At 49.3% G+C, this 14,819-nt stretch overlaps 1 protein-coding gene across 1 annotated transcript in view; it reads right to left on the bottom strand.

The window, feature by feature from the left end:
* Window positions 1–6,335, bottom strand: part of UBE2O (ubiquitin conjugating enzyme E2 O) — a gene marked incomplete at both ends in the record, with an annotated part of 57,091 nt that extends 50,756 nt beyond the window's left edge. The window contains one exon of the mRNA XM_079726151.1: window positions 5,919–6,335. Coding sequence (XP_079582277.1) covers window positions 5,919–6,335 — 417 coding nt within the window. The remainder of the gene's footprint in view (window positions 1–5,918) is intronic.
* Window positions 6,336–14,819: the final 8,484 nt, after the last annotated feature.

Raw genomic sequence — 14,819 nt, 5'->3', positions numbered from 1 at the left:
TAACATGATTCAGTTCCATTCTGAACTACAAAAAATTCCAGTAAGCGTTTTGCTCTTCCCTGTCTGTAACCACACGTCAGGTGGTTCCTAATAAAGCCCCCCCGAGGCTGGCGGAAATGTCAGCAAGAGAAGAAATTCTGAACGTGTGTCCTTGCTCAGTAAGAGCTGCCACTGTGGACGCAGCAGCATGAAAACCTCGACTTTCTCGGGGCTTAGCATTGAGCCGCCAGGCCAGTGAAGCCTCAGGGAGGAGCTACAGTTAAAAACACCAAACTGCTAGTTAATACAAGTGACAGCACCTTGTAAACTGAAAAAGCATTTTGTAAACGGTCCTGATGGCCATTTACCCCTTTTGAGCACCCTCCCACCCTGATCCAGAAGCAGCCTAAGCTCTGGGCAGCAAACTCTGAAAGTTCTTTCAATCAGAATAGAAGCACAGATTATGTCTTCCAAGGGTTAAGGCTCTTTAAAAGAGAACCCACTCATCACCGAAATCGCCCTAAATTCAACTCTGAGGGGACCACAGGGTCAGCTAACACTGATCATGGGTCCAGCATTGTTGTGATGGCAATTCACGTCACACACTATACCTACACCCCTCGTGCAAAGTACTGGCCCCATAGATGTTCCACTGGAGTCCATGAGGCCCCCGGGGAAAAGAGTAAAAAAGAGAAAAAGTTCCTTTCAATAGAACAGGAAAATGACAAAGAAAAAAGTAGGAATACCAGTGATGTGGGGATGGGGAAAGCACTAAAAGACCTTCAACGTCCTAAAGCAAAAACACGTGGGGAGCAGGGTCCGCCGGGAAACTGACAGGAGAAGGGACTGGAACTGAGCGGAACGCAGCCTCTCTCTGAGGAGTCCTTCCGAACCTGGACCTGACTCGTGACTCAGCATTCCCAGCCAGAGGGTGACAACAGCAGCAGGAGAGGGGGCCTGAGGTCAAGCTGGATTTCCTAACACCAGCCTTTTCTAAGACCACACAGAAAGACCAGTTACTTGCTCTGCTGCAGGAGATGCAGGCGGGGAATCAGACTTACAAAGGTTCCTTACACTCGACATCTAGGGGTGTTCACAAGTTCTCCGGAAATAAAATGTGTTTTCTGATCATTACTTTGATAGCGACCGAGGGGCCAGGGAATGACGACTCTAGAAGAGAAGCGCCCTGCAGCGCCAACGTGGTGTTTCCCCCACACTCCTGTTCCCGGCCACGATCGCCTCCCTCGCGGCCACTGGTCCACCTCCCACCCATCCCAGTGCCCTGCCCTTTCTCCTCACCTGCGCCTCCCTCCTGCTCCACTACGACTTCTAAGTGTGCAAAGACTGGATGATTAATGCCAATCACAGGGTCTGTGACCCATGTTTGATGAGGGAGCTCGGTACAGTAACGATCTGTGACTCCTCAGGTGACAGCAAACTGTAGTCACTTCCATTTGTATTTGGGTTCCTCCACTCATTAGCAGTGTGGCATTGGACAAGTTACTCAACTCCTCTGTTCCTCAGTTTCCTCCTCTGAAATACAGGGATAGTGATAGTACCTAATTCACAAGGGGTACTGTAAGCATTACGTGAGCAAGACACATAAAGCACTTATGGAGTGCCCAGCACACAGTACCACAATAACGAGAAGGACAAACATTATGTAATCTTTAAGTACAAAAGCAATACTCTGTCATCCCTATAATTCGTAATCTCATTACCTGACTTTTGGGAATTTCAAAAGATGCCTCCTGGATTCTGGAAGATATACATAACATACATACATGCATACACACATACATACATACATACATATTCATTCCCTCCCCCTCCTGGAGGTTGGTGAACTTTGGCAGACGTTACTTTAAACGTGCACTACTGAATTTCTTATAAAGTAATAGAGGAGTGAAGATCATGAGTGTTTATAGAAGAGGCTTAGTAAAGAAATCAAATCTATAATCCACCAGGTCACAAGCAACAACATCATCAAATAGGAATTCCTACACCCCTGAAACAAACCCCTGTGGTGCACCTTTTGCTTCTCTTTCGAGTGGCATCACCCTATGACACATGGATGTGATCTCCTGAAGGGACGGGGCTGGCTCTGTCTGATGGACATCAGGATGGTGTCTGCTAATAGCCAAGTGGCTGCTACGGGCACCACCTGGCTACACTTCTGGTTATTCCACCTGTGCAGGCTCATTTCAGGGGCTAGAAAGACAGACCTCGTATTTTATTGCAGAGAGACAAAATGAGGCAGTGACAAGGCCAAGGTCATTCAGAGTACGTGACAGACAGGAAGAGCACCCAAGGGTTTTGACTTCCAATCACAGGACACAAACACACGCCCTTCATCTGGTGAAAGTGCCCTTGAGTCAGGTGGCGAGCCAGACAGAGGCACCACGAAGGCACTGAGGCCTAGGAGTTAGAAACCAGAAGCCAAGGGGCGAAGACTAAAATCACAGAACAGTGAGATGCCACAAGCGCTGTGATCCTACCTGAATAAAATGCAATTAGATGCACTTAGTCCTGCATCTTGGTTAACCTTACATCACTAAGAACAACTGTTTTTAATGGGCCCAGCACCTGGACAAGCAAAGGAAGCAAACTTCTCATGCTGTGATGCTACACTTAAATAGCTTTCCCCATGGAAATGATGGCCTGAGTAGGAGCCAAAAATAGACTGAAAAGCCAATTCCTGACATCAGGGATGCTACACACACACACACACACACACACACACACACACACACAAAACATCTCACAAAAGCAGGATGATCATGAACAGACAGCTTTAATTTAGACATGAAATTTCAAACCAGGTAAGACCCTGAAAGTCGTGGCAACTGAGAGCAAAAGACAACGCACAAGAGATGGGCAAGCAAAGGAAAGCTAAAGCAGTGTAAACAGGAAGGCCCTAAACCTGGACAGACAGACATCAGTTAGCTCTCTTCCTTATAGGGGCCACTCTGTCCAACCATGTCATGTGGAGACCAGAAAGACCCACCATGTCTAGCCAATGCTCAAGAAGGGGAGGAGGCTATCGGCATTTGGCTTTATTCCAAAAATTTACTCAAAGGATGACCACTGATGGGGATGGGGCACATCTCCGCATAGGAGATCCATGGCCAAATGGGAAAAGTTTCAAGTAGATAAATCAGCTACCATACTGAAGGGGTCAGGAGCTCAAGGAAAGGAAGGAGCACAAACTGCGTGCTTCTTTTAAGTCCTAAAGAAGCTTAACTTTGGCTGCTTGAAGCCTCAGGAGCTGGACCATAAATTCCAGTTTCTAGGAAGAACTACTTATTTTATTTCTGTTGATAATGTTCATGGTAGTGGCCAGGAGGGGGTAGGACTTGTTGGCCAGCCTCTTCATCTCTCTCTCTGAATTTCCTGAATTTGTTCATTAAAAACTGAAAAGAAATTAAGAGACTAAGATTACTCATTGTCCACCATACTAACATGAAAACTACAAAAACACTCCACAGCCTACTAAACAATCCACACAAACAGGACACTATTTAAAAAATGCCAATAGTTGGCAGCTTTAAAAAGAAATGTTTCCCAAGACTGTCACTATTTTATTCTATCAATAACTGGGTTCTCAAATCTCATAACCAGATTAGTGGTGGACTAGGAATCAGAACCTAAATGCTCAGTCTCGGTCTAATGGTCTTTCCTTTACAGCACACCGTCACCTCAATGGATTTATAAGGAGTGGGAGGTGAGAAGGAAAATCTTCCTAAACCACAATGCTGCAAGGTCCCAGGACCCACCCCATCACCCTAGTGGGTGGTCAGGAGCAAAGCAAGAGAGACATTCAGCTGACCAGGGTCATCTGTGCCTACGGCTCAGGGTAGCGGAGAGGTACCTATCAGGTATAAACTCGCCTCTCCCTCCCCAATAAGCCTACTCTCAAATCCTAAAAGCAGCAGTGGGTCCTGCCATCCATGAATAGACACTACATGTCACCACTTCCTAGAATTCTTATATCCCTTAGCTTCTGCCAAGCTCAGAAGCTGCAGAAACTACAATGGCAAAGAAAACATCACCACTGGAGCCACGATGGATTTCAACAAATTCAAAGCAAGTCAAGAGGGCAGCTTCAAAATCTATCCGAGCTGGTGCCTTAAAGCTATTTTCTACTAAATTCCAAAATAGGTATTTTAAGCCAAACTTCGTATAATTACACATGGTGGGGGGAGACAGACTGAACATAACTGTAAGCAAAGTTAACCACCAGTGTCAAGATGAACAGGAACAACAACTGATAAACATGGCAGCTCCCGGCAGTGAGCTAGGCCTGCCTCCCTGAGTCCCAGGGCAGGAGGCCATGACAGAGTAAAACGAGTTCCGTTCCAAAGTCACAAACCTTTCGAGAAGATGGTTAGGGAAAAACATTTTTTAAGAACCCATGGGAAAACGCTAGCAACCATTTGCTAGTGTGACAATGCACAAACACAGTGTAAAGAGCAAAAATCTTCTCTTCCCAACACGGCAATACTGGTGGTAATTTTTAAGAAGCATTCTGCTGCAAAAAGTAATCCTTTCCACATACTTTTGCATGAACTTATCATTTTCTCTCTGAGTCAGAGAAGCTACCGCCTGATTTGTATTTCTCTGAGGGGAAGCCAGGGGTCCTGTGCGCAGATTTCTATGTCTGTGGATGCCCATGCACTCACTGGCCAGGAAAAAGATCTTGCTGGTGGTATCAGCAGTCACTTCTGCCACTAGGAAATGGATCATAGGCTCTTCCTGGGAGTGGGGCCTTTTTCCCCGCCTGAGCTGTCATCACAGACCCCTTGTGCAGGTCACCTTTGTCTCCCAGGGTGTGAGAAACCCAGATTAACTTCTAAAGTGCCCTCCCCTGAAATCACACCACTCAACATCCCAGGCAGCTAAACCAGCCCAGGCCTGATTCCTGCTTCCCAACATGGCAATACTGGTGGTAATTTTTAAGAAGCATTCGAAATGTTTTCTTGAAGGAGAGAAGGAGGAGGAGATGAAGAAGGGGTGAAAAATACAGGGGGCGGGTGTGTCTGTCTGAATCACTGATAAGAATTCACACTCAAGGAAACAAGTCATGAAAACCACCAAACCAACCTTGGTTCAGGTTTATGATGATGAATGCTGTTTGCAGTTTTGTAAAACTGCAATATTCACCAACATCATAATGGAGTCTGACGTTTCCTTAATGGCCTCAGGTAAAAAAAATAGTATTTTTTTTTCAAGAAGTCCAACTGTACTTAAGAGTCATCAATCCCAGTCAGCAGCTGTCACATCCCTCCCTGCTCCCCCAGTACTATTAATATCACAGCTCTGATTGTTAATGATTTACTCAAAGTTCCCTGCAGCAATTAAAACGAGGCAACAAGGTAAAACACAAAGGAGTTGGTTTTCTTCACCCATAATAACGCATTCTGTAATCTAGTGAACTTCTTGGGGTTTTATGTCGGCCGCGATTTTCACCTCTATCTTTATTTTGGAATGCCACAACCCCTCCCTGCACGGACCAGACCGGCACGGCCTTCCTTTCTGGATGCACAATGCAGCATGCAGCTCCCTGGGGGTCAGCAAAACGCCGCACCGGTGTAAAGCCGAGCGTGCCCGAGAGCCCCAGGAGTTCCCCCCACTAGAGTGGGTCCACATACACAATCTTGAGGCCGACACCGCAGCCTAGTACGGCTTGGAAGTCCTCCGTGTGCGGAAGCCCAGGGCCCGGTGGCCCAGGGGCTGGTGCAATGACTTTGCACCGGAGTGTCCCCTCCGCTGAGGCTTGTCCTCCCACCTCGGCCCACTGCAGTTGCACCATTCCGGGCAGCGACCCGCAGGTCTCCCCTCCTACCCTAGGGCTCTAGCAGCCAACTCGGTCCTCCATCGGCCCCCGGCCCCGGCCCCCGGCCCCGGCCCCCGCCCGCCGGCCCGCCGCCCAGCCGCACCTTGGTCTCCTTCACGTGCTGCTTGACGCCCTCCGGGTACCACTGGACGCGCACGTAGCCGCGGCGCAGCGGGCTGGCCCGGCCCTCCTCGTGGCCCGCGCCCCCCGCCTCGGAGCAGCCCGAGCTCCCGCGGCCCTCCTCCTCGCCCTCCGAGTCCGAGTCCTCGCCGTGGATGAGGCGCACCAGCCCGAAGTGCACCGAGCCGCGGTAACGGCCCGACACCAGGTCGTGAGAGAACAGCAGCCGCTGCGAGCCGGCTTCGGGACCGGAGTCCGAGGACGGCCCGGAGGCCGAGTCCGGGGCGGGCGCCGGCGCCGGGGCGGGGGCTGCGTCCGGGGCCAAGGTCTCGTCCGGGGCCGTGTCCGGGACCTGGGCGGGAGCCGGGACTGCGGGCGCGGGTGCTGCGCGATCCGCCATAACTGCTCTGTACGAGTCTCGGGCGGCGGCTGCGGCGACGGCGGCGGCAGAAGCGGCAGCAGCGGCGGCGGCGGCGGCGGCGGCGAAAGAGGCGCGGGCAGGCGGGGCCAGCCGGCGCCGGGGGCGGAACCACGGCGCGCTGACGTGACCTTACGTGCCGTCGTCGTCAGAAAACCAAGATGCGGTTGCTAGGGGCTACCGCCTTGTCGCTAGGGGACGCTGGAGATTCTGCCTGGGGCGTGGGGCGAGGTGGGAAAGGATGAACTCCACGAGGGCGGGCGGGGCCGGAGGGGATAAAAGTAGAGGGAGCGGGCAGGGGTGGGGACCCAGGAGGAGGAAGTAGACTGGTCAGCGGGGAAAAGGGGAGTGGCCGAGGTGGGACGGAGGATGGTCCGAAGAGTGTCAACAACACTTAATGAGCTCCCCTGGCGTCTCCAGTCTAGTCATAGGCACTGAGAGGGATACAGAAAGAACAAGATACAGTTTCTGTCCTCTAGGTGTTTACAATCTAGTTGGGGAGGCAAAACATGTACTGTACACATTAAACAGCTTAAAAGCAGCTCCAAGGCAGCTTGTAAGCAAGGCCACATAGAGAGTGTATCTAGAGTGTATTGCGTTAGGGAATTCCGTGTACAGCCTGGAAGGTTATGACCCCTCAGGGATTGGTCAAGGGGTTGGTGAAGGAGTCCCAGAGAAAGATCAGAAAGGTAAGCAAGTTGGGCTTCCCTGGTGGCACAGTGGTTTAGAATCCGCCTGCCAATGCAGGGGACACAGGTTCGAGCCCTGGTCCGGGATGATCCCACATGCCGCAGAGCAACTAAGCCCGTGCACCACAACTGTTGAGCCTGCGCTCTAGAGCCCTAGAGCCACAACTACTGAGCCCGCGCACCGAATCTACTGAACTACTGAAGCTTGAGCGCCTAGAGCCCGTGCTCCACAATAAGAGAAGCCACCGCAATGAGAAGCCCGTGCACCACAACGAAGAGTAGCCCCCGCTCGCCGCAACTAGAGAAAGCCCGCGCGCAACAACGAAGACCCAACGCAGCCAAAAATATAAATAAATAAATAAATAAATAAGAAAGGTAAGCAAGTGTTAGTGGCCCCTGTGGTTTGGCTTTAAATACATCTAAATGAGTTCAAAGCTCCTTGAGGCTTATGCATGGCAAGAGGTAGGATAGTGAGGTAGTTAAGAGTAGAAGCCATAGGGGATTCCCCGGTGGCGCAGTGTGAGAATCCGCCTGCCAATGCAGGGTACATGGGTTCAATCCCAGGCCCGGGAAGATCCCACATGCTGTGGAGGTACTGAGCCCCGCGCACCTAGAACCCGTGCTCCGCAACAAGAGATACTACCGCAATGAGAAGCCTGCACGCCGCAAGGAAGACTAGCCCCTGCTCACCGCAACTAGAGAAAACCCGCAGAACGAACAATAAGAGTTTGATTCCAATTTTCGACACTGCCACTTACTAGTCTTATAAAGTTGGCAAGCTGATAAACTTGTTTTCACCTTAATTTTCTCATCTGTAAAATTGGGGAGGTAATAGCAGTACCTGTCTCATCTGGCATTTGAGAGGATTAAGTGAAATAGACCAGTGTCTGACATATAGTTCCCTCAATAAAGGAACTTTTTTATAATACTACATTATTATAATATTTCAAGCCCCCTGCCTAGACTAAAATTCTAGATTGGCAGAGCTCTTAGACCTATGATCTGTTCCAAATTGCCATTTTAAAATATAGGGGCTTCCCTGGTGGCACAGTGGTTGAGAGAGTCTGCCTGCTGATGCAGGGGATGCGGGTTCGTGCCCCAGTCTGGGGAAGATCCCACATGTTGCGGAGTGGCTGGGCCCGTGAGCCATGGCCGCTGAGCCTGCGCGTCCGGAGCCTGTGCTCCGCAACGGGAGAGGCCACGACAGTGAGAGGCCCACGTACCTCAAAAAAAAAAAAAAAAAAAAAAAAAAAAATATATATATATATATATATATATATATATATATATATAAAGTAATTATACTAATGTGTCTCCTAAGTAAGTTCCAAAAGATTTAGATGTATTCTCAGTGGACAGATTCATAATGGGTTGTTGAAAGGAAATTAGGAATAATCAAGATATAGCCCTCACCTTTCTCAGTTAAAATCTTTTTTTCTTTTTCCACAATTTTCTGCAAGACCATCAATGGCAGATTAGTAAGATGATTCAATATTACAGTATTTAGGTTCTTCAAAAAAGTCATTGGGTAGTTTATAGGCTGCCGAGGATACAGATTACACTCATGGAAAAATTATAAGAACACTCATGAAAGAAAAAACATTTTAAAAAAATAGAAAAAAAAAAGAACATGCATGAAGCACAGATGGCAACCTGAGTACATGAGATGCCCTGAGCCAAGTACTTATTGAGTATTGATGTAATATTGGGCTTGGGGTGGGGGGTCGTCAATGGACCTGTATCTTAGAAAACTCACATACTAAGATATAGAAAAAGAGCTTAAGAGGAATTAGTATATGATTCAGGGCCACTGCTGGGTTCCCAAATCATCGGCTTCGCATCACAGACCACAGTGCAGAATGGCCATCTGGAATCGTTGCTGTAAGGACACAGTTCCCCACTCCCTTCCCCATAAAGACCTGGGAGGCTTAGTAGCAGTGACATAGTAACTTCTATTCCATCTACCATGTCCCTTTAGCTCTGTCTCCTTGGCCCCAATCACCTAACATTTATTGATCATCCACCTAACATTTATTGATCACCTATTATTGACCAGGCACTTTGCCAGGCACATTCACATACATTATCTTGTTTGTTATCACAATCTGGAATATAGCTGTAATTAACCCTCTTGTACCAGTGAGGAAACAGAACCCAAGGAATTCAGCGCCTAAGGTCACAAGGTAGTAACTGGCAGAGCCAGGTTGGAACCCAAGTTTCCTGACTCAAGTGCAGGGTCTTTTTTTTTTTTTTTGGCCATGCCGCGCGGCTTGTGGGATGCTAGTTCCCCAACCAGGGATTGAACCCAACCCCGGGCCCTCAGCAGTGAGAGCACGGAGTCCTAACCACTGGACCGCCAGGGAAGTCCCTGCAGGGGCTTTTCTAGTCCTGTGTCCATCAAGGGATGGGGGGTGAGCAAGTCGTTAGGAGGGGAAGGGCAATGCAGACCCGAAATCTTTGTTTGATGTCAAAAATCCAAGTGAGCTTTGCGTTCTACTCCAGCTTATGCCAGTGTTTGTTTTAATATAAAAAGAATGTCCTTTTTTCCCTAATCGTTGAGTAAAATTAGCACTCCAGGAAGATGTGCTGTGTTTATTCTGCGGCTTCTTATAATAACAGCTAATAATAGCAACCATTTATTGAGCTGTAACTTAATGCCAGGTACTATGATAAGTGCTTTACATAGATTACCCACCTTTACATAGATTATCCGCCTGTGAGGGAGGAAGTATGAGCCCCTACTTTGTGAAGCACTGTGCCAGACTGTGCTGTGCCCCACTGCCGCACCACTACCAAGAACGTTCTAGGTTGTAGGCAAGAGACCTTGATTTCAAATGCTGACCCCTCCCTTGCTAAACCTGTTTTGAGCACGTGGATCCTCTTGTATTTATATGTGTAACCCTGGTGCCTAGTAAGTGCCTGGCACGGCATTGGCACGCAATAATGTACCATCTTGGTGGGTACTGTCTGAGGTTTCTGTACTTCCATTTGACCAGTTTCCCATCCTCTCCTCTGTATACCTGAGGAGTTGAAGCTGGGGTGGGGGAGAGTGGCGCTCTCTAGCCCTCTCCTGCCCATGCTATCTCAAAGCCCTTTCTTCTCGTTTTTTCATATTTGATTTATTTATTTATTTATTTGGCTGCGCCGGGTCTGTGTTGCGACATGCAGGATCTTTGTTGCCACGTGCGCGATCTTTGTTGCGGCATGCAGGATCTTTTAGTTGTAGCATGTGAACTCTTAGTTGCAGCATGTGGGATCTAGTTCCCCAACCAAGGATCAAACCCGGGCCCCCTGCATTGGGAGGGCAGAGTCTTAGCCACTGGACCACCAGGGAAGTCCCTCAAAGCCCTTCCTATCACCCCCAGTTTGAGCTTCATCTGAGCCCTTTTACAGAGAGAGGCTCAGTACAATCCTCCCCACCTCGTGGTGACCTTCAGTGTCCTCACTCAGACCTGAGATGCCCTGGACAAGGTTTGAGGCTTGACTCCTTCTCAAACCCCAAACCCCCAGACAGTGTCTCTTCACATCCAGGCTGGCGAGTGGGGTGAGCCTGGATGGAAGCGACTGCCTGATTTTTATTTTCATAATTGTTGAATGAAAAAAACCCTTTATTCCCCAATGGAGAAACCCCCTTCTCTCATGGCCCCAACACCTAGCCCTTCTTGGCGAATAGAGATGCTTCTTGGGAGAATTTTGCTTATTTACAAATGTGCCTGCCAGAAACTGAGCTAGCCTGGCCACTCCCCTTACTAAGGAGCTGGCCAGGTGCAGGAGGCAGCAGAGCTGTCAGCAAAATGAGCTGATCTCGGGGAAGCAGGCCGTGTCTTGTCCCTATCTTAACCGGCCACTGGCTGCCTCTCCAGACCCATGCATGAAGTGTGCATGGGCCCCACACCGCCCCCTGGGGGAGCCTTACCCTGCCCGGCCTCTCCAAACCTCCGTATAGGAGCAAATTCAGACGGGCGCAGAGAGGTCCTTCTACCCTGCAGTGAGTGTTTGGGGGCTCAGGCTGGCTTCAGCACTGGGAGCTTTAGTTCAGAAAGTGGGGCAGGAGGGGAGCTGCCCTGGAGAGTCCTCCCACACCTCAGTGGCTGGCTGGAGAAATGCCTCTGAGATCCAGCTGTGTGTTGCTCTAGAATCACGGGCTCTGGGAGTTAAAAGGGCTCTTCTTGTCCCTGGAGCCTCACCTCTCCTTGCATTGATGCCCTGGGAGAACCAAGTGTGGGGTCTGCCCAAGGTCACCCTGCAGTACAGTCAGAATCAGGACCCAGGCCAGCTGGCCTTTGGCCATTCTCACTCCTGACTCTGAGGATGGGTTGCAATCCACTGGATGAAACACTTTGTGCTGAGGGCAACAGTGGGAAGGCTGAGCCCTAGTGAGAGCCCAGGCTTGGCAGGCTCATCCTGCTTCCCTCCTTCTTGAGGATACAGGGGCCAAAGACAGCAAACCCACCAGACCAGCCTGCAGAACAACAGGGCTGCAGTGGCTTAATCATGCCATGCTCTTCACCACCCCAGCACCAACACATGGGTGTTTCCTGGATGACCAGCCACGGGTGCCAAGTGGCATCTTCCCAAACCCCTTCCTTTTCCCAGAGTCCTCATCCAGGTTGATGGCAGGGTCACTTACCTGGCTACCAAGTTGGCCACCTGAGGGTCAGCCCTCGATATTGAGCTCCGTAAGTCATCAAAGCCCAGGTCATGGTCCCTCTGCCCGCTTTTCACAACCCCAAATCCAGAGCTGCTCCGAGGAGGGCAGCTCCATGGGGGCTGGTGCGGGAGTGGTGATGGGATGGTACAGTGGCTAAGGCTGAGGTTCTGCCGTTAGATGAACGTGGGTTTGAAGCTTGTGCTGCTGCTGACTCACTATGTGACCTTGGGCAACTTATTTCACTTCTCTGAGCCTTGGTTTCCTTTCTGTAAAATGGGAATAATAACAGTACCTACTAGATAGGGCTACTGAGAATTTAACTGACATGATGAATGGGAGGTGCTTTGCACCTGCCTGCACAATGTAGGAGCTTGATCAACATTACCTGCTGCTATTAGTTCATCTCCATCTCTTGCCTACGCCATTGCTGTAGTCACCTCACCACCTTGTTCCCGGGAGATTGAAAATATAAACATGATCATCCGACTTCTTAGCTTAGCGTCTTTCCGTGGCTTTCCATGGTCCACCAGAGAATGGCACAAGGGCCCCTTCATGAATTGGTTCCTTCCACCTACCTCCCACCCCGCCTTCCACCTCTGCACCCAGTGCACACAGTCCACGCTCTGGCCTCAGTTGCTCACGCCAGGATCCCGACTTTTTGGTGCCACCATGCCTTTGCACTTGCTTCACCATCTGCTTGTAATTTTTTATTCCTCTACTTCAACCCATGGTTTTACTTAAAGAACTCCTTTTCATCTTACAATACTCAGTTTGGGGCTTCTTTTTATTCTATCTATCTATCTATTTATCTATCTATTTATTTATGGCTGAGTTGGGTCTTTGTTGCTGCGCGCGGGCCTTCTCTAGTTGCGGAGAGCAGGGGGTACTCTTCGTTGCGGTGTGCAGCCTTCTCATTGCAGTGGCTTCTCTTGATGGAGAGCATGGGCTCCAGTACTTGTGGCTTGCGGGCTCTAAAGCGCAGGCTCAGCAGTTGTGGCGCATGGGCTTTGTTGCTCCGCAGCATGTGGGATCTTCCCGGACCAGGGCTTGAACCCGTGTCCCCTGCATTGGCAGGCGTATTCTTAACCACTGCGCCACCAGGGAATCCCCAGCTTGGGGCTTCTTATCTATGAAGTCTTCCAAGAGCCCCATTTTCCCCACTTATTCCCCCACTTACCTGGTCATACCTGTCTGATTGCATTTATTTCCCTCTATTACAACCATTTGTTTGCATGCCTATCTCTCCTGTGGGACCGTATCTTCTTTGTACCTTTGTATTCCAGCATCCAGCATAGCTCTGATTCATAGTAGGTACTCAAAAGATTTTTGTTGAGAAAAAGACTCACAGACATAGAGAAGAGACTTGTGGTTGTCAGAGGGGAAGGGGGTGGGGGAGGGATGGATTAGGAGTTTGGGGTTAGCAGATGCAAACTATTATATATAGAATGGATAAACAACAAGGTCCTACTGCATAGCCCAGGGAACTATATTCAATATCCTGTGATAAACCATAACGGAAAAAATATGAAAAAGACTGTATATATATGTATAACTGAATCACTTTGCTATACAGCAGAAGTTAACACAACATTGTAAATCAACTATATGTCAATTAAAAAAAATTTTTGTTAAATGATTGAACAAAACAAACCAACTTCTCTCAAAGGTCCCGATGGTGCCAACAGGTCCCTGGGACACCTCTGTCTTTGCTCAAGTCCCAAGTTCTCCATTTGTCCTAGACACACACCCCACACAGGCACATTCACCCCACGTGCACATGCGTACATATACACATGTATACACACGCGTGCACACACATACACATGTGCCTCCCCCCACCATTGCTCTCTCCTTAAGCTTCAGTTTCTAGATCTGGACTGCCCACTGCAGTGGCCCTTAACCACCTGTGGGTCTTGAGCACTTGAGATGTGGCTGGTCTGAATTGACACTGGATTTTGAAGACTCAGTGTATAAAAGAAAAAAAAAAAACCTATGAAATATGTCTAATAATTTTTATATTGATTACTTGTTGAAATGACAATAACTTTATATATATTGGGTTAAATACAATATTTTATTAAAAGCAAGCTAACCTGTTTCTTTTGGCTTTTTCTCGTGTGGCTACTAGAAAATTGAAAATCACATATGCGGCTCATGGGATCTTTCTGTTGGAGAGCCAGGCTCCAGATGCTCAGGAAGCCATAGGTCCCTTCTTTCTCCAGGAGGTGGCGATCTCTTCCTGCTTTTGACACCTCCGTTGCAGAAAGGTCTGGAAAGTTCCTGAGGAAACTGCCTGTGTAATATGGCAGATTTTGAACCCTAAATAAGGACGGGGCCACATTCAGCCCTGCAGTGATGTCAGCCTACCTATGCAAAGGAGGCTTCAAAATAAATCCACAGCAAATCAATGAGCTAAGTGTCATCCTCCTCAACAGAATCGCCACCTAGTTGATAGACTCCTAGTCTCTGTATCTAGCACATTGTCACACGTTCAATACAATTTCTGTTTTCCAGAAGTTTATAAGCTCCCGGGAGCTCACCCGGTGAAACTCCTGCACACAATTCTCCATCTCAGCCTCTGTCCCCTGGGGAACCTGCTAGTGACAGATTATGGTTGGAAAGGTAAATATGATTAGGCAAAATGTGCTCCGTGCCAGGTGTGCAGAGCCTATCTTAAGTGCAGGGGAGGAATGAGAAAAGGAGGCCACCCTCAAAACCACCAGAAAACACACCTAGTTGCCCAAGTGCCTGAACTGAGGGCTGCCTTCCCTGCCTGTCCAGGCCTTTTAGTTGCTCTGCTGGGAAAACTGGGGTCTCAGAGGCATCATTAGAGTGTTTCGGGACCCCCAAAACACTGCATCTGGTCCCCACCCACCCCACCCCTCTCTCCTGGAAGGACTCTTAACAGCCATCAGGGGCCTCCTTGTTGGGGGAATCTGAGATCTTTTCTCCACTCTGGGCTGCCTGAGATGCTGCTGGCCACCCCCTCCTTGGGTTTTGGGATGTGTCCTGATCCTGGGTCTGCTCATCTCCTCATCTTTCTTCCTGTAAATGGTTCCCCCCTCCAACCCAGAGAGAACATCCCCAAGCTTGGGCCCCAGCTTCCCTGTGGGGACACGCGGCCCC

This window comes from Hyperoodon ampullatus (genome assembly GCF_949752795.1).
Source record: "Hyperoodon ampullatus genome assembly, chromosome: 19".
NCBI lineage: Eukaryota > Metazoa > Chordata > Mammalia > Artiodactyla > Ziphiidae > Hyperoodon > Hyperoodon ampullatus.
Note: the sequence above shows the minus strand (reverse complement) of the source record. Positions and strands in the feature narration are given on the sequence as shown.